General features: G+C 42.0%; 1 protein-coding gene across 8 annotated transcripts in view; it reads right to left on the bottom strand.

Moving 5' to 3' along the window:
* Window positions 1-23,817: 23,817 nt before the first annotated feature.
* The window catches only part of ccdc9b (coiled-coil domain containing 9B), a 56,858-nt gene continuing 53,840 nt past the window's right edge, over window positions 23,818-26,835 (bottom strand). For all 8 annotated transcript variants that reach the window (XM_061968675.2, XM_061968676.2, XM_061968677.2 and 5 more), the window contains exons 13-14: window positions 25,197-25,282; window positions 23,818-24,837 (exon numbers count right to left, since the gene is read on the bottom strand). In XM_061968675.2, the coding sequence (XP_061824659.2) occupies window positions 24,811-24,837; window positions 25,197-25,282 (113 nt within the window). In that variant the 3' untranslated portion in view covers window positions 23,818-24,810. The remainder of the gene's footprint in view (window positions 24,838-25,196; window positions 25,283-26,835) is intronic.

Below are 26,835 nucleotides of genomic sequence, written 5' to 3'. Positions count from 1 at the left end.
ATGGCATACTTTGTGAGAGCCTTGCAGCGTTATTGTGTAGCGCTGTTGTTAAATGTTTCAAATAAGAACATAAAGCAGTGACTTACAATGTCACTGGGATGCCGACTGTTGGAATGGTTGTATCTTTCACCACTTGTGCACTCCTTGAACTGCTAAATTGGGAATGATCCTGACTGCTCATATTGCGATGGTCTAATTTTGTGTCGTATTTGTTGAAAGCCTTGGAGTATCAATTTGGTAGCTTAGTGCCTCATCCTATTTGACAGTGGTCCCCAACCACCGGTACCGGTTCGTGGATAGATTGGTACAGGGAAATTAAAAATAAAATAAACATTGCCTTTTATTTTTATTTTTTATTAAATCAACATAAAAAACACAAGATACACTTACAATTAGTGCACCAACCCAAAAAACCTCCCTCCCCCCCCACCCCCCCGGTCGACCGGTCCGCAGTTACAAAAAGGTTGGGGACCACCACTGCTTTACGATACTCTTCTTTCTTTTATGGCGGGTCACAACCAACATATGTGAGCAACTTGAGCTGGTGAGTAGCTGGCTACTGGCGAGCAGTGTGAGCAAGGAGATGTCACAACGGCAGAAAAGTAGTTCCTCCGTGTTAGTGCTTATGGATTATACTTGTATAGCGCTTTTTTTACCTTCATGGTACTCAAAGCGCTTTGACACTATTTCCACATTCACCCATTCACACTCACATTCACACACTGATGGCGGGAGCTGCCATGCAAGAAGTCGGGGATCGAACCGGGAACCCTCAGGTTGCTGGCACGGCCACTCTCCCAACCAAGCCACGCAGTCCCGCTTACAATAACAATGTTACTATAGCTTAGTTAACATTAAGGCAATGCCATGTAAATTCAGTTTTTCCATGTTTTTAGGGCACTATATAGGCAAATTGATGAATCCTGCACTGTTAGCTGTCTCGTACTATCAGTTTTTGACTACTTAGAATGAACACAAAAGAGAAAGACGTGTTCAAATCTCACATAAGGACTATGGATGATGGGCAAAAGGGGTCTTATCATATTTTTGTTTTCCATATTTAAAACACTTCCTTGTGGTCCACATACTTTATCTATCCCCAAGGGGATTAATAAAGTATTCCTGATTCAGATAACATGTAATAGTGACTCTGATTTTGCACAGAATTTGTTTTAGAGATTGTTTTCAAGTCGCTTCCTGACTGTCTCTTCAGGATGTGCTGTCTTCTCCCCGTCTTCCATGTTGTAGTTTTTAGCGCTTCCACATTGAGTCTACTAACAGATATAAGTCAGAACTATACGCTACTTTGTATCAGAAATGGCTAGAGTGGAGGATGCATGTGCATGTACGAGCCAGTCTACCCCACAACAACAGGGTAGAGAAAAAGAAGGAGCTTATTGACTACAGTGTCGAACAACAAAGGCGGACTCGTACAAAGCTCTTCGAGTAAAATGTTACCATATATGGACAATCTGCTGACATCACCAATTGGCAAAACGTCACTAACTGGGTAAATTCCAAATGGCTCGTTTGGAGGAAATTTGAAGGCAAGGAAGATTGTTTTATAAAGATCTCTGCCATGCCTCTGTCGTTCCATCTGAAATTTTCAGGACTTATGCAGATCCCAAATACATAAAAACACGTACCAACAGGTTTGCATAATAGGTCCCCTTTAATTGTGAGGCTTGTCTGCTTTGGCAAACAGGAAGTTAATTCAGCACAAGATTGCAACAACATGTCAATATTGAGGCAGCCTCTGTAATAACATACAACTTTGACAGATGTGTTTGCAGTGCTGATCTCAGCTTCCTGTGATATATGAGAGCAACAATGGCTGACTTATTGATGAAAGACTTCATCAGTGCTGGCAGTGATTACTGGAAGGACACGGCTTGTGACCTTTTGACTCCTTTTACTTAGACGTAGACTTAGACAACCTGTCTTCTATCAAATCCTACCACACAAATTAGGGTTTAGGATATAGAAAAATAGCAAGAGAAACTAGGGACAGTGTGACATCATTGACATTTACCAATGAACAAAGAAAAGCAGACAGCAGAATAGGACAACAATGGCAGACTTCCAGGATGTTGTGTTCTTTCTTTTTGGCGTATGGCCTTTTAAAGCTTTGTTAGGCAAGTGTGGCGCTTTGTATTGTTCCCATTGTTGCATGTAATTAGCAGTTCTGTGTCAAGCAATCATTCGCTTGCTCTATGTCTGGCACCACCACAACAGACACAAGCAATACATTTAATTCAGTGGAACCATTTTTAAAAGGAGCAGAGTACAACATTTACATCGTTCAATCAATCAATCAATCAATGTTTATTTATATAGCCCTAAATCACAAGTGTCTCAAAGGGCTGCACAAGCCACAACGACATCCTCGGTACAAAGCCCACATAAGGGCAAGGAAAAACTCACCCCAGTCGTTGTACCATAAAAACAATGGGAAGAAAAAGAAAATGGTGTCCAGAAGAACGCTCATACGTAATTTAATAGCAATTAAGTGCCGTTAGGACAATTATGTCCCCAGGGAGTTAAGAGTAGGGATGATGTTTGATAAGAAATTATCGAGTTCGAGCCTATTATGGAATCCTCTTATCGAAACGATTCCTTATCGATTCTCTTATCGAGACCAGATAGGTTGTTGTATATGGAAAAAAACACACAATGGTTTAACAAAAGCTCACTTTTATTATATAAGAAAAAATAAAATCTAATAAATAAATAAATATTGACTATTACCGCCCTAAAAAAATAAAATAAAATAAATAAATATTGACTGTTGTTACCCAAAGTATATTAAGTGGGATTTTTCAGAAAAACAAATATATACAGTAACACAAAAACAACCTGTCTCTGTGATCACTATAGGTGTATAAATAATAATACAGTGTTAAATAAAATCAGTCCCTTGGGCACAAAACTGAAAATAATACAGCTCTCCAAAAAGTGCACTTCCACTGCTATTTGACATAACTGTTTGTAATGATGCGTTGCCATTTTTGCACTTTATTTCTTTATTGAAAGAAAATTCTATGAAGAGAAAAGTTGTTTGCAAATGTGGTTACAATGCTAAAAAATGAAAAGTTATAGCTAAAAAAAAGAAATACACTTTATTGAGTTAACATTATTTCTTTATAGGGGGAAAGATGTGATGTTATGAGTGAGGCTAGGGAAAATAACAACTACACTACCCAGCATGCAACGGGAGTGACGAGCATGCGCGGTAGCCCCGAAAAGTGTTGTTGCATGTTGCTACCCGGCAGCTAAGAATGAGGTTATGAGCACGCTGTGAAAGTAAACGTCAAGAACTCAGCCAACACGCCTCGTCTGCATTATTTATAATTAGACAGACAACACATATACAGTGTGATTTTGTTTTGTTTACAAGGAAAGAAAAACAAACGTTAAAAAAGGGAGATATATGTTGTGTATATATATCTATGTGCTGCGGTTGCTTTAAGAACGTTGCGACAGCTGCCGTAAAGGAGGTGGGTTGCTAGCCTGGTTGCTATGTTTCCGGTTGGTCGTAAAAGTGTTCGTCATGTGTTTGTACCCTGCTCAAATCTCTCAGTAAAGTTATTCATTGGATTATACCTTTTGTTTTGAACTTTATTACACCTTGGAGCGCTTTTTCCGGTCCATTGTTTTTCCTGCTTTCCCTATCTGCGCCTAATGACTGAGCTACGTGACGTCATTTCTTGTGATGTCTCACGGGGCATTTATGGTCGGGACGGGATTCGTTCCGAGGGATTCGAATAAAGAACCAACTCTTTTTCTTTACTATGGTAGTCTCGATAACGGGTACCGGTTCTCAAAAAGGGATTCAAGTCCGAGGACTCGGTTCTTTTCTTATCGAACAACCGGGAAAACCGTTTTCGAGTGTCATCCCTAGTTAAGAGTGAAACTTTTTTGCTTAAACCTCTTAATAAACTTCCGTCCTAAAAAATACGAAATCGCTAACTTTTCATGTATTCTTTATTTTATTTTAATCCTTTGAATTCCCATTTGAAGTAATTATGTAATTGTTTCTTATTTACATGCATAACATGAGTTACCATCCATTTAGTACATGTTGAAGGGCTGGAGTACAAGGGTGAAGATCAGGCCGGAATATAGTAAAACTGTTTTTGATGCCTTGTTTTATTTTTCGCTGTGTCAGATTCCAAACTTAATAGCAGTTTACTATTATTGGGGAAAACGTCTCCATTGATTACCATTTTAACATACATCTGCACAGTCACTTTACATGATTATGCATTTTCTAATTACAGGGTTTAATTTGGGAGAAAAATCAGAAAAAATACCAATTTCAACATTTTTCATACATTTCTAACTCCCTGGGGACTTGCACGCTGGCGATACTTAACTTAAGTATTTCCTAGTCAATGTATCATTGATGTATGAAGGAATTTGAAATAAAAATGATAAAACTGAACATGAAAAAACCCACTTAGGAAAAAGTAATTCTGTTACGGTACTGGAAGAAGAAGACGGCACAGACAGCAGGAACGTTGTTTAACTCTATATTAATATACTAACATTAGAATGGAGTCTGACTAATCTGAAATGTGTATGTGTGTGACTATGTGTAGCGAATATCTGTAGAGTGTTACCGGAAGCGTTAAACGAGGTGCGGAAGTCCAAGAAGGGCAAAGCAGGCTCGGAGGTCTGTGGGCAGGCGTGAGGTCAAGTGCAAGAGCGCTTCAAAGTTTGTGTCCAGACGGGAGGTCGAGATCCAAGAGGCAGCCAAGGAACCAGAGGGAATACGGGTAGACGAGACACACAGCTCGTAACGTGGGAACGGAGCTACGTTCTGGCCTGGAACGCAGGTTTGCACTGGCTTAAGATGCCCAGGAAGCTCATCAGTGACAAGTGGGCTTATTGCAGATGGAAAGCAGCTGCCTGCTGCAGCCGGAGTGGCGAGCACAGGAGTGCTCTTGGAGGTGCGCCCAGCGCAGCGCACAGATGAATGCACACTGGGGTGCGCCCGGGCCGTGACAAATTCCATTCAGAGTACAGTAGGGAAGGGATTCGTATGGCCCTAATACTGGGTGGATCTTGTGTGAGAGTAAGAGAGGTCTAATCATTTCGCAATGCAGTCTGCTGAAAATGATGGAAAGAGCCATTCGACACAGCAACTGACATTGTGGTTAACGTTGGAACCGCCACAAAAGACATTTTTAAAAATATACAACACCCTACTGCCATCTGGCGGCTGAAGTAAATAGTGTACCCCACTAACCCCTAATTCGTCATGTTTCATGTGTGAGGTAAACCTCGACAAATGAATTACCTTTTTACTGTAACACAGCCAAAGTTATGGCCAGAAATAGAGCAAACATTCAACTGAAAGAACGAAAAAGTCCACAATATACTAACAATGGACAAAAATTTCAAATAAAATAATGAACATGCAATTTAAATGTAGACTTGGAGCTTTAATGTATGAAGATTAATTCACCTTCAAGCAGTCAAAGCCCTGCTCATGCCCAAAAAGACAGTACTAATTCTTACATGGTAAGTGTATTAATTAATATTAAATTAAAGCTGGGGTCGCGGGGATGCTGGAGGTACACCCTGGACAACTCGGACAGATGGATTGTCATGATCCGTGGTCCGGATCATGTTTTTGTTATGTTCTGTTAGTTTTGGACTCTTTTAGTTCCTGTTTGACACCTGGGTTTGTTTTAGTTACCATGGTGACTTATGATTTTCACATGCCTCTGGTAATCGGGACGCACACCTGTTTCCAATCAAGAGACATTATTTAAGCCCGCCTTTGCCAGTCAGTCGTCCTGGCTTCATTGTTCGCTTCATGTCTGGTTTCATGCTAAGTATTTGCTACATGCACCTGTCACGTAAGTTCTCTATGTCCTTAGCAGTGACGTGCAGTCATCCATCATGGAAAGAAAAAAAATTTAATGTAACTTCACCAGTTTTCGATTATTTTTATTCAAAATCGCTGAATTTTCACATTTGCCGTTCAAATACTGAGAAGAGACGGTGCGGTGATCAGCAGCCAGTTGAGGCACGTCACTCAGTTGTGCCTCACCATGGATTGCGGACTCGGCTAACTGCTGGCCTGCAGTGAGACCGTATTGCTATATGAATTATATTATACATTTCCATAGTTTAGTTAGCTGAGGTATATAATGTACAGTGTATTTTGTCAACAACTGTATGTGTGTAACGTATTTCTTGTGCTGAGCAATCATAAAACTGCTGCGAAGACGCACTGTGTGAGGCACGCAGTAATCCCGCCTCCTGGTGCCGGTTAATGCACCCTCGCGCAGAGTGCACCCCCCGACGGGAGCGCCACACCAACCAAAGCCCACAAACAAACCCTCCACGTGCAAGACCGAATCCACCCAAAAAAAGTCACTTAACAAGAAGCCAAAAAGTGCAAAAACAACAATGCTCGCGCCGGAGGAGCCGTGAACGACTGCAGGGACACAACATTAGGTACACCTGCAGACTGCAGCACGGATTTCATATTTCATTCATTCACAACTCCTCCAACACGAACACCACTGTTCCCGCACTTATAAGTAAAGGTAAGACCATAATAACGTTTTTGTAATTACATGTGCTTTTTTGTGTGCTACAGTTTGTATGTGTAAAGTTAAAGTTTAGTTAAAGTACCAATGATTGTCACACACACACTAGGTGTGGTGAAATTTGTCCTCTGCATTTGACCCATCCCCTTGATCACCCCCTGGGAGGTGAGGGGAGCAGTGGGCAGCAGCAGCGCTGTGCCCGGGAATCATTTTTGGTGATTTAACCCCCAATTCCAACCCTTGATGCTGAGTGCCAAGCAGGGAAGAATGCTGGTATGAGCTTTTAAACATAACCCGTTAACTGCTGCCAATCAAATGGTAAATAAGATACTCTTTAGTGTTCATATGTTTGTAAATCTGACTGTGATGAAGTCAGTGCCTCAACAGCCATCAACCTCACCGCACGTCACTGGTCCTTAGTCTACGCTAAGTGTTAGCTTTTGTTTCAAGTGCGATCAGCGCGTCTTGCCTTCGCCTTGTTTTCCGTTTTTGTACCCTTTTGAGTGCCAAGATTAAAATATGTTCCTACCTGCAAGTCCTGTCCGTAGTGATCCGTTTGCATCCCGGGGGAACAAACCTCGCAGCTATTTCAAATCCATTGTGGGGGAATCGACTTGTTTGGGCTGGCCAAAATATACCAGAGGTTTGTAATGTTAATGCAGTGTCTGAAATATGTAACACACATTTTGCAATGAAAAAGATGAGCTAAAATGCTTTTCAGGAATAATAAAGCAGTAAGGCATAAAAAGCTGAAATAAGTCCAAGATAAAATGATGCAACAAAGAGGTATTTTCTGACAAATTAAACTATTTTCTGTCCAAGAATTTGGCAACAAATGATAATGTGGTATCATGAGAGGAAGACTTCAGTCACAGTGAGGGGTTGGAAAAAAATAAAACAATGGAGTAGGCTAATAATAGTTCATTCAATGCCAGCTGGCCAAGAAAAAGGCTTTTAACTAATTTGTTACGATCCGCTGCACGGATCATAGTTTGTTTATGTTTCTCGTCACATATGTTTTCAGCACATTTGATTTTGTTTGTGTTCAGTTGCCATGTCAGCTGATTACTTTCACCTGCCTCTGGTTAGTGTTCGGGACGCGCACCTGTTGCCCGGGCACTAATCAGAGGGCTATTTAGTCTTTGCTCTGGCCTCACTCTGTCTGGCTTTGTAGTTTGTTCCCATACAACTGTTAACGACTACTTTGATTCTGCTAGCTTTTCACGCTATGCTATTTTTTCCTGCTAGCTCCCACGCTAGTCCTTTTGTTTTGCCTTTTGTGCTACATGCATGTTTTTTGTTTATCCATCATATGATTTATATTTAAAATAAATCATTTTCCTACCTGCAAGCTGTGTCCGAAGCCGTCTGCATCCTTGGGAGAACCACACCCGCATCACTATGCGACCAAGTCGTTTCAGTACGAAGCCAGCAAAAAACAATTCTCCCGCACTGGCTAACGAGGAGTTGGACGAAGGTACGCTCATGGTGTTGCGAGCGATGGAAGCCGAGACGCTTCGCTATTCGACGGAGGAGAGGTCGACTCTCATGTGGGGACCTGGAGGCTCTCTTATCCCCATCGATTCCCTCTGGTCGGAAGACATCGCCGCTACACCGCAGTACCGTGCGCGCCGTCAAAGACGGAAGCCGGCCAGGAGGTCTTTCCCTCGCCGCCAAGACGCGCCGCTCCTGCAAACTCCTCCCCCGGACCGAAGCAAGCTACATGCAGCTCAAACTCCCCCTCCTCAGATGTTTGGCAACCCCATCGACCACTTCGCCAAAAAATTCTCCGATTGGGCTGTAAGTCACATGGACAGTTGCAACAGTGATGTCATTTCATTGGCGCCTCCCGAAGAGGTAACTCCGCCCACTTCTGATGACATCATTGAACAAGATTTTTTTTTTCCCCTCTTCTAATTCTTTCTGTCAGCCAATACCAAATGATTTTCATTCTAAGATAAAAACATTATCAGGACATTTTTGCTAAGTGTAAATCTAGTCAGTCACATTCTGATTTTCAAACTCCACCTCCAGTGACTTTGTTTCCGCCCCCAGTGACTATTGCTCCGCCCACTGCACATATTTTTTCCCCCTGTGCTCCCACCCAATCTCAAGTGAGGAGTAATAATAGTCAATTTGGACAATTTAAAGAAGAGTATACCCCCCTCCATACCTCCCCCCACCCACCCTTGAAGACGGTTCCAAACCGCAAAGAGCGCGTCTGGTATCCGCGTCTTGAGGGGGGGGGGCTAGTACTGGGAACTGTGCTAGTGCGGTGGCACAACTTCGGCGTACTAAGCCGCAACCACCTGCACGGCCACCGCCACCAGTTTTTCGGCGTGCTAAGCCGCAACCTCCTGCACGGCCACCGCCACCAGTTTGTCGGCGTGCTAAGCCGCAACCCCCTGCACGGCCACCGCCACCAGTCTTTCGGCGTGCTAAACCGCAACCTCCTGCAAGGCCACCGCCACCAGTCTTTCGGCGTGCTAAACCGCAACTTCCTGCAAGGCCACCGCCACCAGTCTTCCGGCGTGCTAAACCGCAACCTCCTGCACGGCCACCGCCACCAGTCCTTCGTCCTGCTAAGCCACAACCGCCAGCTAGGCCACCTCAAGCTGCACCTCGGCTAGCACCTGTTCCTGCACCTCGGCTGACACACCAAGCTTCGTCTCCTGTACCTCCTCCACGCCAAGCTCCACAATGCCAAGTTCCTCGGCTGGTTCCCACACCAGCGCCGGCTCCAAGGCTGGTTCCCACACCAGCGCCGGCTCCAAGGCTGGTTCCCACACCAGCGCCGGCTCCAAGGCTGGTTCCCACACCAGCGCCGGCTCCAAGGCTGGTTCTCACACCAGCACCGGCTCCAAGGCTGGTTCTCACACCAGCGCCGGCTCCAAGGCTGGTTCTCACACCAGCACCGACTCCAAGACCAACCCCTGTCCCGGCTCCAAGGCTGGTTCCCACACCAGCGCCGGCTCCAAGGCTGGTTCCCACACCAGCGCCGGCTCCAAGGCTGGTTCCCACACCAGCACCGGCTCCACGGCTGGTTCCCACACCAGCGCCGGCTCCACGGCTGGTACCCACACCAGCGCCGGCTCCACGGCTGGTACCCACACCAGCGTCGGCTCCACGGCTGGTACCCACACCAGCGCCGGCTCCACGGCTGGTACCCACACCAGCGCCGGCTCCACGGCTGGTACCCACACCAGCGCCGGCTCCACGGCTGGTACCCACACCAGCGCCGGCTCCACGGCTGGTACCAGAACCTGCACCTGCTCCACGGCTGGTACCAGAACCTGCACCTGCTTCCACGGCGACGTCGGCTCCTCCTGCCTCCACGGCGACGTCGGCTCCTCCTGTTTCCACGGCGACGTCTGCTCTCTCCTCGTCTTCGTCTCAGCGACCTCGAGTGGTCTGGCTGCGCAAGCGGCGCTCTCGGAGGTTTGTTTATGGACGCCAGTGGCGCAAACAGCAGCGACACCCGAGACGTAGTCGTAGAACTCTCCGGCTGCTGAACTTCTGGCGCCACTCACGCCCACCTTCTCGGCAGCCACGAATGTGGCCTTTCCGTGGTCGCCCGCCTCGCCTGCGGCAGCGGCGTTCCACTCGCCGCCGCCACCTGACTCTTCCCCGGTGGATTCGGGGACACGTGGCCTGGCGACCCACCACCAAATCCTCCCTCCACCCTCCCTTGACTCTCGAACTATTTCTTGTTTTTTGGGTTCTAGTTTTATTTAGTGTCAAGGGACATCTGGAATCTGTCCTTTAAGGGGGGGGTACTGTTACGATCCGCTGCACGGATCATAGTTTGTTTATGTTTCTCGTCACATATGTTTTCAGCACATTTGATTTTGTTTGTGTTCAGTTGCCATGTCAGCTGATTACTTTCACCTGCCTCTGGTTAGTGTTCGGGACGCGCACCTGTTGCCCGGGCACTAATCAGAGGGCTATTTAGTCTTTGCTCTGGCCTCACTCTGTCTGGCTTCGTAGTTTGTTCCCATACAACTGTTAACGACTACTTTGATTCTGCTAGCTTTTCACGCTATGCTATTTTTTCCTGCTAGCTCCCACGCTAGTCCTTTTGTTTTGCCTTTTGTGCTACATGCATGTTTTTTGTTTATCCATCATATGATTTATATTTAAAATAAATCATTTTCCTACCTGCAAGCTGTGTCCGAAGCCGTCTGCATCCTTGGGAGAACCACACCCGCATCACTATGCGACCAAGTCGTTTCATAATTGAGCACATGAATGTGAAACGTTATTGTAAGTCAAGTGATGTTATTTTATGGCACATCCCAAGCAATAAAATATAATCTACATCATTTTAACAACTGTCTAACAACATACAACTCTGTTACAAAATGACCATCACATTTACAACAGTGGGCCAATTTGTGCAAACAACACAACACAAGCCCCATATGATGTAGTATGTTACACAATGTTAGATATGTCCCACATTAGTGTTTTAAAAGTATTGTGTCCTTAGATTTAATGCTAATGAACTGTTTTTGTCCACACCTGTCACAGTGTATGCACTTTAACTACGTTTTACAAATACAGGGTAACTTTGCACTTTTCCAACGTTATAGATGCCATATATCACATACAACAAGGTAGACATAACAGGAGGACACAAACACCACACAACTCTAGCATAGCTACATGAGCTAGCATGCTACAATTACCATAATATGTTTATTAGCAATTACTTCTAGGTTTGCTTATCTGCTGAAGAAATAACAATCTGTAGCTGACGGGTTGGCAGAGATTCAGGCACCGCCCTTCATTTTAAGATGTGTAGAGAAGCCTTTTTTAAAACAACGCCCCTCTTTTTACATACAGTTTACACTGTCACCATGCACTTGTCAAATGTTATGTTTCTCAATAAGATGTGTAGAGAAGCCTGTTTTTTGCCAAGCATCCTCTTTTTGCATACAGTATACACTGTCAAGATGCATTTAATATAATAGAGCTCTCATTTTGTAGATGCAACAACGTAATATTAGGGAATAGAACAGGAGGACACAAACGTACACAGCTTTGTAAGCTTGCGTGCTAACATTACTGTCATGACATTTTAGTAGCAACATCCTGTTAGGTTTGCCTATTTGCTGAAAAAAAAACCTAAACAATCTGCAGCTGACCAATTGGCAGAGATCCAGGCTCCAGGCTTAATTTTAAGATGTCTAGAGAAGTTTGATTTTTTTTTTCTTTTACAAAGCATCCACTTCCGTCACTTGTCAAATGGAACAAATCTCTAATTTTTAGATACAAAAATGTAAATTAAGGAGTGGGACAGGAGGACACAAATGTTCCATTCCCTATTTAACATGTGTAGCAAAACCTGTATTATTTTTAGTTTTACAAATAATCCTCTTTTTACATATAGTTTATGCCAGACCTGGGCATTCTGCAGCCCGCGGGCCACATCTGGCCCTTTGTGCGTCCCTGTCCGGCTCGCGTGAGGCCAATCATAAATTACAAAATACATTTTAAAATGTATCTATGTAGAGTGTGCAATACAACGGTGCTGCTTTTGTTTTGAAAAGCGTTATTTGTATTACTTCCGTGTGGACGTATGCACGTGAGTGAATGTGAACAGCGTCAATCACAAATTACAAAATAAAGTTTAAAAAACATCTATGTCGTGCGCGTAATACAACTGTGCTGCTTTTATTTTGAAAAGTGTTATTTATGGACGTATGTCCGTGTGTAACCTATGAGTGAAGGTGCACAGCGACAAGTGATGAGACGCTAAAAAGAGAAAAGTTGATGACGAATGGCGTGTTTTCAACAAGACATGGACTGCCAAGTATTTTTTTACAGAAATTAAAGGTAAAGCCGTGTGCTTAATTTGTGGTACACATGTTGTTGTGTTTAAAGAATATAATTTGAATCGCCACTACACGACGAAGCACGAGGAAAAATACCGGAATCTGTCCGATGAAGCGCGCGCAAGGGAGGCTGATGCGTTGATGGTAAAACTGCAAACCCAACAAGGACTTTTTGCCATATTTCACATCCCCAGAATGCAGCCGTCAGGACAAGATTCGTCATTTCTCACAAAATCGCCAGAAAAAGCAAGGCGTTTTCTGGCGGAGAGTTTATTAAGGAGTGCTTATTGGACTCTGTTGCGCTGATAATGCCCGTGCCGGATAATGCACCCCCGCCGAAGAATGCACCCCCTGACGGGAGTGTTATATCAACTAAAGTCCACACTTAAAGTTTCCACGTGCAAGATTGAATCTATTTGAAAAATTTATTTAATAAGACGGCCAAAAGTGCAAAAACAATAATATTCGTGTTGGAGGAGTTGTGAATGAATGAAATATGAAATCCGTGCTGCAGTTGCTGCTGGGCCACAACATTAGGTACACCTGCAGACTGCAGAATGGATTTCATATTTCATTCATTCACAACTCCTCCACCACGAACATTATTGTTTTTGCACTTTTGGCTTCTTATTAAATAACTTTTTTAAATAGATTCAATCTTGCACGTGGAAACTTTAAGTGTGGGCTTTAGTTGATATAACACTTCCGTCAGGGGGTGCATTCTACGCCGGGGGTGCATTATCCAGCACAACACCTGAAACTTGGAGCTTCAGCTGAAAAACAGAACGGCCGACTTTGACTGTTTTTCGCTGGCTTTGGATGAGAGCTGTGATGCACATAACACCGCCCAGCTGCTCATCTTCTTACGTGGGATAACTGCTGACTTTCAAATCACGGAGGAGCTGGCAGCCATGCAGTCAATTAAAAGAGACAATCACAGGTAATGACTTGTTCACATAGGTAAATGCGTGTTTGGACATGTTAGGGCTGAAATGGGACAAGCTGGCAGGTCTGACAACAAATGGTTGTCCAAATCTGACGGGGAAAAATGTTGGACTTTTAAAGAGGATACAGGATAAACTTTAAATTAACCCTGTGCAGAAATTGACATTTTTGCATTGTATTGTACATCAGGAAGTGTAGTGTAAGACAGTGTTAAAAATAAAACCATCAAAAGCAATCTGCTTTTGTATAAAGTTAAGTTAGGTTAAATGAAAGTATTATTATTATTATTAATTATTATTATTATTATTATTTATCTTACGGTATATCAAAAATAATATTGAGCAAAATTTAATTGAAATATTGTCGATGTGGCCCTCCAGCAGTGCTCGGGTTGCTCATGCGGCCCCCGGTAAAAATTAATTGCCCAGCCCTGGTTTATGCTGTCACGATGTACTTGTCAAACATAATATATCTGTCATGTTTTACACACAACAACGTAACAGGAGAAGTGGGACAGGAGGACACAAAAAATTGGTGGGACAGCGTGGCACGTTTGGGAGAGTGGCCGTGCCAGGAACCTGAGGGTTCCTGGTTCGATCCCCACCATTTACCAACCTTGTCACGTCCGTTGTGTCCTTGAGCAAGACACTTCACCCTTGCTCCTGATGGGTCGTGGTTAGGGCCTTGTATGGCAGCTCCCGCCATCAGTGTGTGAATGGGTGAATGTAGAAATAGTGTCAAAAGCGCTTTGAGTACCTTGAAGGTAGAAAAGCGCTATACAAGTATAACCCATTTAAATATTAGCAGCACGAGCAAAGCTATGTTAGCTACTATGTTAACATTACAGTCACATAGCAACATAACGTCATGTTTGATAAGATGAATAAAACAATCTCCTGCTGACGAGTTGGCAGAGATCCAGGCTCCACGACATTTAAGATGTGTAGAGAAGCCTGCCTTTTTAAGCATCCATTTTTTACATCATGGCACACTTGTCATCAATTATTAGGGAGTGGGACAGGAGGACGTTCGCAACACTAGCTTAGCTATGTTAGGTACAGTTCTAGCATTACAGTTGTCATGTCTGTGATCATGTTTTGTTTAGTTATGTTTTGCTTGGTTTTTGGACACTTTTTAGTTCCTGTTTTCACTCCCTTGCTTTGTCACCATAGCAACCATTAGTTTCACCTGGTTCACATCCTCATGTCACGCACCTGTCTCACGTTTTCACATTTTGAGTCACGCACCTGCTGTCACTAATCATGTCACTATTATTTAAGCTTCCAGTTGCCAGGCTGTCTTTCTGGCGACATCACTCTGCTTCATGCCATGTTTACGGATTCATGCTCAGTTCACGCTGCTTGTTTGATAGTTCCATGCCAAGTAAGTTTTTGTTTATTGTTTATAGTTTCTGCCTTTGTGCAAGTTTTGTTTCATTAGTCAAGTTTGTTCTCCACCATTGTGCGCGCCTTTTGTTTGCTTCCTTTTTTGTAGTCTGTTAGTGTTTAAAATAAAAGATGTCACTACCTTCACGCCATGAAAACAACCACTCCAAAGTCCACGTTCTGACAACAGTCACTTTTTAACAGCAACATAATGCTAAGTTAGTTTATTTACTGAAGAAAACTGACGGATAGTTGGCAGAGATATATTCAGGCTTTATTTTAGGATGTGTAGCGAAGCCTGGGTTTTGTTGTTGTTGTTTTTTTTTTACAAAAATAGATGGGCTCATTTAGCTATGGACGGGTCAGAAGTGAGGAGGTTTTTTTGTTCATGACATAATGAAAACTCAACCGTCTGGTGGCCATAAACATGCTCTAGGGACATATCAGCCAGTTAGGACATCGTTAAAATCAATGTGTCATCATAGGGGACCTTAAATTTTAAATAGAAGAGAATACACAAAATATATAATGCATTGTAAAAAGGTCCACCACACTAGACATTTGTTTACGCTCTCATGAGATAACACCAATGTCTAGTCGTTACATTCTGGCGGCGTCCGGGGATGACGCACACGCTCTGTGGGGACCGTCAGTGTGCCTGTGTGAGGGTCTGTCAGGGTCAACACAGCATTTGGATCCACTCAAAATACATCCATGGGCTATAATGAAACACCTCGAGAGCGTCCAACCGTTACCTCGCTGTATGTAAAACAGCTTTGGGATTTGTGACAACATGTGGAGCGTTAGTTCAAAACATAGACGTGTGATATACATATACATATTTATATTTTTAGCATCAACACTGATTAGCGTTGAGCAAACTTTGAACTGTTTTCTCAGCAGGCTTCTCTGTGCTGAGTGCAGCTAACACAATCCTACACTGCACTTCAGTCCTCAAACAGCCTACAGGACTTATTTCCATGATATTAACACCCCCACTGCAGTGGATTGCGTCATAGCCTGGAAGCGATTGGCTTACTTTGCACCAAAGTGCACCCGGAGTAGTGCGCTAAGTAAATGTGTGTTTTAAGAGAAGAGCTCCTCTTGAAACAAAAGTCTGCATGCTTTGAAGCGAGTGACAGGCCAGTGACAACCCCCTGAGACAGAAGGATGCCATGGTGACCGCCTTGGGAGGAGATAATCAAAATAGTCGCACCTATGAGAGGTCCCACCTACAGGGATAAGAGGCAGCGCTTTCCAATCCAGCAGCTCTGCAGAGAGCTCATCCGAAATTAATCAAAGCCAACATGAAAAGTGGACGCAGTGGGCCGAGGTGGAAAGGCGTGAAGTGACCATGCTGCAATGTGCTCCACATTTCTGCTACACCTGCCACGCTTCAACCAAGCAAGAAAGCTTAAAAGGTTTTGTTTTTGGGTGTTATTGACAATCCTTTTTTGCTTTTATAGTCCACTTGTATTAGGGCAAGTCGTGCAATGAGTGACCCACCAGACAAAGCTGGAACAGTACAGGCTTGCATTTTCTATCCAAGCAAATCATGTTACAGTTTTTTCCAATTGCTTACACACTAAATTTAAAATTTTCACACAGTTAACAGATGTCTACACCAGTGACGTGCGGTGAGGTTGATGGCTGGTGAGGCACTGACTTCATCACAGTCAGATTTACAAACATATGAACCCTAAAGAGTATCTTATTCACCATTTGATTGGCAGCAGTTAACGGGTTATGTTTAAAAGCTCATACCAGCATTCTTCCCTGCTTGGCACTCAGCATCAAGGGTTGGAATTGGGGGTTAAATCACCAGAAATGATTCCCGGGCACAGCGCCGCTGCTGCCCACTGCTCCCCTCACCTCCCAGGGGGTGAGCAAGGGGATGGGTCAAATGCAGAGGACACATTTCACCACACCTAGTGTGTGTGACAATCATTGCTACTTTAACTTAACTTTAACTTTACACATACAAACTGTAGCACACAAAAAAGCAGATTTAATAATTTACCTTTACTTAAAAATGAAGTCCATGCGCCGCTGTTGTGCCGGATAATGCACCCCCGGCGTAGAATGCACCCCCTGACGGGAGTGTTATATCAACTAAAGCCCACACTTAAAGTTTCCACGTGCAAGATTGAATCTATTTAAAAAAGTTATTTAATAAGAAGCCAAAAAGTGCAAAAAGAATAATGTTCGTGTTGGAGGAGTTGGGAATGAATGAAATATGAAATCCGTGCTGCAGTCTGCAGGTGTACCTAATGTTGTGGCCCAGCAGCGACTGCAGCACGGATTTCATATTTCATTCATTCACAACTCCTCCAACACCTCTGTTTGCTGAATGTATAGATCAAATACAAATCTGACAAATAGGAATGAGTTTGGACAACTACACGCACACGTCAAGAAATGCAGTGTACCTCGAGGATGCCCTTGTACTCTGCCAGCTGTCGCATGAAACTTGCGTTCGGTCGTGTGATGCTCCTCTTTTCCTTGACAAAGTTGTATGCCTCCTCTAGCGACCAGCCGAACTCTTTCATTGCATAAGCAATGACTGTGGAGGCGGATCGGCTGATGCCCATCCGTGCTGCAGTCTGCAGGTGTACCTAATGTTGTGGCCCAGCAGTCATTCACAACTCCTCCAACACGAACATTATTCTTCTTGCACTTTTTGGATTCTTATTAAATAACTTTTTTAAATAGATTCAATCTTGCACGTGGAAACTTTAAGTGTGGGCATTAGTTGATACAACACTCCCGTCAGGGGGTGCATTCTACGCCGGGGGTGCATTATCCGGCACAACTCTACCACTAGGAGGCGGAATTACTGCGTGCCTCACACGGTGCGTCTTCGCGGGAGTTTTATGATTGCTCAGCACAAGAAATACATTACACACATACAGTTGTTGACAAAATACACTGTACATTATATACCTCAGCTAACTAAACTATGGAAATGTATAATATAATTCATATAGCAATACGGTCTCACTGCACAGCAGGCCAGCAGTTAGCCGAGTCCGCAATCCATGTTGAGGCACAACTGAGTGACGTGCCTCAACTGGCTGCTGATCACCACACCGTCTCTTCTCAGTATTTGAACGGCAAATGTGAAAATTCAGCGATTTTGAATAAAAAATAATTTAAAACTGGTGAAGTTAAATGGAAAATAACTTTATAGTATAATCACTGGATACATATAACAATTTAATGAATTTTTTTTCTTTTTACATTTTTTTTCTTTCCATGATGGCAGGTGAGGCCCTGACTGCATGTCACTGGTCCACACACAGTAAGCAAAACCACTGTGCAGATTAGTCTAATATTAGGCATAGACTCTGCTTCACAGTTTTTTCTAAATATTACACACAACGCTTTACACCCACCTTCCCATCTTGCACATGTGATGTGGATGAGATACTATGGCCTGATCCAGCTAGACGGGCAGGTGATGTTCAGAATCAGTAACTGAGGCTTTTGAGTACGTTATTTTATAGAGTTGCTGTTACCTTAGTCTGCACATGTAGCTTATACTCTATGCTGTCATTTTTATTTATCTCCAGATTTATTTAAAAACCTTTTTATTTGTCTCAGATTTTAATTTGTACCGCATGTCATTGTTGACAACTGTGATATGTTACTTTACCTGACTGTGGTAAAAATAAATATTTTCAGTTTGCAGCATCATTGTTGAGCAGTTCTTGAAAAGATTACAGGATATTTGGACTTTCTCTTTAGGTCCTTACGTATAGGCCCACTTCAAAGTAAACAATGGCGATTGCTATATATTTGCCAATATATTTTGTCAAATTACAATAATCATTCATCACCTATGCTAAAAAGATCGGTCAAAATGCCCCAAACATGTGATTTCTTACGTATAGTAAAATAGGGTTTTTACAAATGTGTTTTGTGTTTAGCACTGTTCTGGGTAACTCACTCAAATAGTGTCTTATCATTAGAAGTCTGTGTCAATCAATCAATCAATCAATATTTATTTATATAGCCCTAAATCACAAGTGTCTCAAAGGGCTGCACAAGCCACAATGACATCCTCGGTACAGAGCCCACATAAGGGCAAGGAAAAACTCACCCCAGTGGGACGTCGATGTGAATGACTATGAGAAACCTTGGAGAGGACCGCATATGTGGGTAGCATCCGCATTTTGCACCAATTGTAATCTTTTAATGCTAGACATAGGGAGACCCGGAAATAATATGTTACAGTAGTCGAGACGCATGAATAATGATCTCAGCGTCGCGAGTAGATAAAATAGAACAAATTTTAGCGATATTACGGAGATGAAAGAAGGCCGTTTTAGTAACACTCTTAATGTGTGATTCAAACGAGAGAGTTTGGTCGAAGATAATACCCAGATTCTTTACTGAGTTGCCTTGTGTAATTGTTTGGTTGTCAAATGTCAAGGTGGTATTATTAAATAAATGTTGGTGTTTAGCAGGACCGATAATCAGCATTTCCGTTTTCTTAGAGTTGAGTTGCAAGAAGTTAGCGGACATCCATTGTTTAATTTCATTAAGACACGCCTCCAGCTGACTACAATCCGGCATGTTGGTCAGCTTTAGGAGCATGTAGAGATGGGTGTCATCAGCATAACAATGAAAGCTAACACCGTATTTGCGTATGATGTCGACTAGCGGCAGCATGTAAATACTAAAGAGTGCAGGGCCAAGAACCGAACCCTGAAGAACTCCGCACGTTACCTTAACATAGTCCGAGGTCACATTATTATGGGAGACGCACTGCATCCTGTCAGTAAGATAAGAGTTAAACCACGACAAGGCTAAGTCTGACATACCAATACGTGTTTTGATACGCTCTAATAAAATATTATGATCGACGGTATCGAAAGCAGCGCTAAGATCAAGAAGCAGCAACATAGATGACGCATCAGAATCCATCGTTAGCAGTAGATCATTAGTCATTTTTGCGAGGGCTGTCTCCGTAGAGTGATTTGCCCTGAAACCGGATTGAAAAGGTCACAGAGATTGTTAGACACTAAGTGTTCATTTAGCTGCTGTGCGACAATTTTTTCGAGGATTTTCGAAATAAAGGGAAGGTGGGAAACCGGTCGGTAGTTTACCATGAGGTCAAGATCGAGGTTAGGTCTTTTGAGCAGAGGTTGAATAACCGCTTTCTTGAATGCTAGGGGAACAGTGCCAGAGGAAAGTGACAAGTTTATAATATTTAGCACTGATGGACCTAATAATACAAAAAGCTCCTTGATAAGTTTCCCAGTAAGTGGGTCAAGTAAACATGTTGTTTGTTTTATCCCACTTACACGCCGTAATAGTTCCTCTAATGTTATTTCATCAAAAAGAGAGAGACTATTTTGTATTGCAGTATCCGTCGTAGATACAGTTGTATCTGTGTTAATAGAACCCAGTTGTAGCTGGGATGCATTGTCTTTAATCTCCTTTCTAATGAGTTCAATTTTCTTATTAAAGAAATTCATAAAGTCATCTGCCGAGTGGGTGGAGCTATTGGGAGGAGTCCCTTGTTGGGTTAGCGATGCTACTGTACTAAACAAAAATTTAGGGTCGTTTTTTCTTGAGGCGGATGAGATTTGAATAATATTTAGCTTTAGCTAAGGTAAGCATGCGTTTATACGATATTAAATGTGAGTGAGATGACAATAAAACTGCATTTTTACAAATGCTTGCTTTATTTTAATGAATGGGCATACAGTATGTTTTGACCGAAGTGCATCATTTTGCAAATAACCTAGGAATTAAGAAAATTGAATGTGGTGTTTGGAAAAGGGTGTATATCTTTTAAAAAAAGACACACAGTTAGTAAAATTGTGTGTAAGGAAATGGAAAACACTGTAAGAATTGTTGAGCCTTGATGGAGGTCTGCGCTCGACTGACCACTTCACCTAATACAGTGGTACTTTAACTTACCAGGACATTGCATTCGTCACATCTGGAAACGCTGTCTCTGTCGTGTAATAATAGCACCTAGGAAATTGCTGTTTATGTTCCACACAGATGTATTTGCGTGACGGACCGATGAAGTAAGAGTTGGCAACAAGCGATATGTATGTGTGTGTACCAAAGGTAATGTTCGATCGTCCAGTTTGTTGAGTCAGGACTAGACAGAACAAACCAAATCAAACACACAAACTGCAGCTTCTCAATATTATAATTCATATATAATTGTCGTTTGGACGTTTGTGGCAGCAGCTTGTTTAATGCGGACTGACGCTAAGCCGGGTAGGCTACTAACAGGTAGGATATATTTTTAATAGTTTGTTACTCTGATTTGCTCATTAGCACTTTATTAATGTACTTTCCGGGCTATAGAGCGCACCGGAATTTAAGCAGCACCCACCAAATTATAGAAGAAAAAAAAATGTTTACATATAATAGCCAGAATATAAGCCGCAATGTTTATTTACATACCTTAATTGTTTCCACCAGTTGCCTTTACACGGCAGTAAAACGGCTGATCAAACAAAAACAGAAGCCATCGTCATGGACCCACTAGCTGCAGAAGCTCGCTTTCCAATCAGCTAAATAACTCCATGGTGATGTTTTGGTGAATTTACAAAACTAAAAACAATACCAAAAGAATGCCATTGTAAGTTATTCATACAAACACAGACACTTGTAAACGTCTTAACTTATTCACTGATGGTGATGACGCTGACTTGATTACATTACAATAGAATGTACAAATATTCAGGAAAACACTCCTACAGACATCACACACGAGACTCTTTAGTAATTATGAATTGTTTTAGTTATATTGTAAAACTAACAAACGCTGCTTGGACTGATTAATTAATGAAGAATACTTTTGAACAGGAACGCTATGGATGGTTTTACTTCTGGTTCAATGCCAAAAAAAAGAAGTACATTATTAACCCACAGCACCTGCAGTGAGCAAACACATCCAAAGGATGGCGCCATAGCATCTTTTCAGTGTCTCTGTTGGTGTAACATGAAAACTATTTGTTGAATACAAAACATTATGGTTGTTAGCGAAGGAAAATCCATAAATTAGCTGCATCGTTTTATAAGGAAAAGGTAGCGGTTGATGGTTGGAAGGCGGGATTGTGTCCATCTCAGAGTGGCACTCAAACATACACGTCAACTGTTTATAGGAACGTATGTTTGTTTCTTGTGTAATAATAGGAAGCAGGAACAGCAACATGTAAAAATATATTAACTCTTAATTGTTCAAATGGCACAACCCAGTGGCAAATATTATTTCAACTGGCGGTGAAAATGCTTGTAACTTCAAAGTATGCTCACAACGTAAAACATAACAAAAGCTGAGAGACAGGTCTTATCCTAAATTATTCGTGAGTTAAGGTACTCCTAAGTTGAGGTACCACTGTACAACAAAATGATGGTGTTTAGAAAGTACTGCTGCAGTGGTACCTTCATTTAATAAGCTTCACTTTTCTTTGGATTCGGTTTTCGACAAAAAATGTTGCCAACACTCTGACCTTTTTTTCGTCTACCGTCTTGGTTGTCGTATGATCAAACATTGCATGTAAAAAAAAAACCCAAATAATCCTGTGTGGCTTTGTGGCTTTTCCCTCTTCCCCAAAAAAACACTTAAAAAAAAGTCAACGTGATTTTTAATGTTCATGTGTTTTAGTAATATTTTATGTGTACTTTGCATTGTTTTCTGCCTGCAAAACTATAATTTTGGGTATCTGGTACATATTAATTGGGTGTATATTATTTTTTATGAGAAAAAATGCTTGGCTTTAGTACAATTGGGACTTCATCTGACCTTTGGGACGGATTACAAAAGAAAACCGAGGTACCATTGTATTTTATTGGTATCTCTTCAATACTAATGACACACTTATTTAAATGATAATAAATGATAAATGGGTTGTACTTGTATAGCGCTTTTCTACCTTCAAGGTACTCAAAGCGCTTTGACACTACTTCCACATTTACCCATTCACACACACATTCACACACTGATGGAGGGAGCTGCCATGCAAGGCGCTAACCAGCACCCATCAGGAGCAAGGGTGAAGTGTCTTGCTCAGGACACAACGGACATGACGAGGTTGGTACTAGGTGGGGATTGAACCAGGGACCCTCGGGTCGCGCACGGCCACTCTTCCACTGCGCCACGCCGTCCCTTTGAACTACAAGAGCAAACATGAAGGCCTCAGCAGGCGAATGGCAGCCTTCTTTTGAATGCAACATTCAAAATGTCATGTTTCAAATAGAAAGTGATGTATAAAACCCTTCTAAAACAAAATATTATAAACATCTAACCTCCCTCTGCACTTACAGTAGTATCATTGTATAAAACTATATTTAAGATTTTGTGTGGCTTTTCAGGCTTAAAAGTGTTCTTCCCCAGTCTACTTGAAACATTTTAGTTTTTTTTAAAATGTAACCATAGTTGAAGCTGCAAAAAGACTGCATGCCAACATTTTACTTGTGGTTACACAACTCTTAACTATAGTACGACATTCAACCAAGACAAGTAGAATTTTGTCATGCAGGCTCTGGCGTATCATTCAAAATAACACTGAAGGAGAGAGACATTTCAAAAAAGTGTATATCAAAGGTAGTTGGTGAAATGTTGATGACTTAATACAGCCTGGATGAGGAGTGGATGCCATTCCACAGCAGTGTGAGAACAACATTAAGAAGTTTCCGGACAATCGTGGCAGATGTTCACACAATACTAAAGCGCCTGACTATTTTAAGAACACATTGCGAGAACGAAAATGTATTCTTTTGACAGCACCAGGTTTAGGAATGAATGCCATCCCACAGCAGTGTGTGACAAGCATAAGGGTTCAAGCTATTCTGACTGTGCACATGCAGTACAGAGGCTCCTGGATGTTGATCAAAATAATACATTGTAACATTGACAATGTATACTGTTTATTCCCTGTTACTGATAATAACTCTTACCCAAACCATTTGGCATAGGCAGGGACTATAGTACTTGGCACCTTCAACCCCATATAAATATGGGGGTCATTTTACTGTTCGCAAATATGTTTATTAAAAATGTAGCATCACTTAAACTTACTGTCAAAAAGCATTGTTAGGCAAAAGCGCACATTTGCTAATGTTTGATGTTTATTTGACAAACCCAAAATACAAGGCACAACATTCTCAATGAGGATGCTTTTTTTTTTAAATATTTCTTGTAATCCCTATCAACATACAAAACCCTCATGGACATGGTTCATTTATTTCCATCATATCAAATGAGTCCCTCAACTCCTCAGCGGAGAAGTCAACAACTGGGCAAGTGTCCTACCCATGGACTGGCCATGTAAGTGACATAGAAACAAACCACGAGTGCAAACATTTTTGTTTTGAAGGTATGATTTGAATCTTACCGTACAAATGTGCAAAGTAGTATTTTTGAAGTGCGTAAGAATACCAACTAGAGGCCAGAAAGTGCGTCTATTACTAACATATTCTTTTGTTGGCTCACATGATTAGGTCAACTAAATATACATAATGGCTTAAGTATGCCCTGCAGCAAATGTGGCGTGCATCAAAGAGCTGCTTGCAAAAATGCCACAAAAATGTCAGTAGTTTAGTTTTACATTTGAGTGCATTGTTAAAAAATGATGTCATATGCCATTAATGATGAATGTGTATGAGCGTATGAGTTACATAAGGCCATCGACTGATGCTGCAAGCAGCTGCTAATAGCTTACCTACACTAAGTGCAAATCTGCACACTCTACTCGAGTTTTCGTTTTTGTTCATTCACCTAAACTGAGTTTTTTGCCATTTCTAAAAAACACCCCTAAGGCAAAATCAGGCACTGAACAAATATACCATGTCAGACGCTTCATTTGAAGCCCCCACATCCCCTTGTATGTTACACGTGCAGCCTTCACACTACACATGTAACTATCCTGTGATATTACATTCAAGATGCACACCAACGCACAGGAAATGATGTGTCAGCACATTCGCTTTTATACTCGGATGGAGCAGCTCGCCGAAACGCCGTCCAAATGCCGGCTGAAACGAGTGTGGCATGCTGTCTCCAACACAATTGCTGAGTCTTTCAGTATTTGCTTCCTGACGGTGTCAAACAATCTTCCCGTTCTCTCTTGCCTGCAAAAAGAACAAGCAGAACAAAAAAAAAAATAATTACTTTCCCCTTCATCACATATATGTAATCTAAGCAGCTCACTTTGCTTCGTGCACATTTCAAGCAGTGGTGGATGAGATGAAGGGATTTTCTCATGAGACTATTTCTACTGCACTACAACAGGCCCCCAAGGGTGGTGAATATACTTCAACTGAAATTGGATATCACACAGCTGCCGTTCATAGACACACACACACACACACACACACACACACACTGTCTTCATCATCTATTTAACATCATTATCCATTTGCACTTCCCATCAGTCCATTTACACATCTATCGATCCCTTCCGGCCCTCTGCCTCAAACCTCACACTGACCTTGTCGCTGCTGCTGCTCGAGTGTGCCGCGTGGGCTTCTCCTGATTCCATGCTCAAGACACACACGCGCGAGTCGATAAGTTCCTCTGTCAGAGGGAAATGTTGGCGTGGGTTAAAACTCGCACCGTGACATGACTCAATTGGCCCAACATGCATTCAGTGGCCACTTCATTTGTAAGTAAGGTGACCTATTCAACATTTTGGCTGGATGGATTGTAGATGCTTAATGCACAATAAATAATCAAACAATGAGAATACACACAACATATTAGGTGTTCTACTCCTCTGTGATTACTCAAGTATCAATATTCAGCCTCTATAGGACAGAGATTCACACACTGTGGTAGGGTTGTACGGTATACCGGTATTAGTATAGTACCGTGATACTAATGAATCATTTTCGGTACTATACCGTCTCTGAAACGTACCGGTTCCACTTTCCCCCGCACCCGCGTCGAAGTCACGTCGTGTCATTGCTGGTTTTGCGAGCAGACGAGCATGTTCGGCAGCACACAATCACAGAGTACTCACAAGCAGACACAGTGTGTAGACAGAAAAGGGAGAACGGACGCATTTTGGCTTAAAAACTAACGATAAAGGTGAAGTTATAACACACTCAGGAAGAGATGCTTTAAGACAACGTCCATCTGCCGTCGGCAGTGTTTTAGCGACTTCTAAATCACTAATCCTGGTCTCCATGGCGACAAATAAAGTGAGTTTCTTACAAGTATCATCCCTGCAGGACGAGGAATAGCTAAACATGCTTCACTACATACCGTAGCTCACCGGCGTCAAAATGTAAACAAACGCCATTGGTGGATCTACACCTAACATCCACTGTTATGATATCAAGTACAGGCCCGTATCTAGCCGATACTACTATGATTACGTCAATATTTTTGGCATCACAACATCTTCTTTCGTTTTTTTAAAATGTATATTATGTTTATAAACTCAGGAAATATGTCCCTGGACACATGAGGACTTTGAATATGACCAATGTATGATCCTGTAACTACTTGGTATGGGATTGATACCCAAATTGGTGGTATCATCCAAAACTAATGTAAAGTATCAAAAAACAGAAGAATAAGTGATTATTACATTTTAACAGAAGTGTAGATAGAACATGTTAAAAGAGAAAGTAAGCAGATATTAACAGTAAATGAACAAGTAGATTAATAATTATTTTTCTACCACTTGTCCTTTACTAATTGTCAAAATAATAGTATGATAAATGACACAATATGTTACCGCATACGTCAGCAGACTAACTAGGAGCCTTTGTTTGTTTACTTACTACTAAAAGACAAGTTGTCTAGTATGTTCACTATTTTATTTAAGGACTTAACTGCTATAAGAAACATATGTTTAATGTACCCTAAGATTTTTTGTTGAAATAAAGCCAATAATGCAATTTTTTTTTGTGGTCCCTTTTATTTAGAAAAGTACCGAAAAGTATCGAAATAATTTTAGTACTGGTACCAAAATATTGGTATCGTTACAACACTACACTGTGGCAGTGGTACACCAAATAATATTTATTTTCCTATAGCCAAACACAGCGTTACTGTTCAAACTGTGTGTAATGTTACAGTGGCCAAAAATATTAAAAATACTTGTTAAATAAAACCTGTGC

Source organism: Nerophis lumbriciformis, linkage group LG08 (genome assembly GCF_033978685.3).
Source record: "Nerophis lumbriciformis linkage group LG08, RoL_Nlum_v2.1, whole genome shotgun sequence".
Lineage (NCBI taxonomy): Eukaryota > Metazoa > Chordata > Actinopteri > Syngnathiformes > Syngnathidae > Nerophis > Nerophis lumbriciformis.
This window is presented reverse-complemented; position numbering and strand designations above follow the sequence as displayed.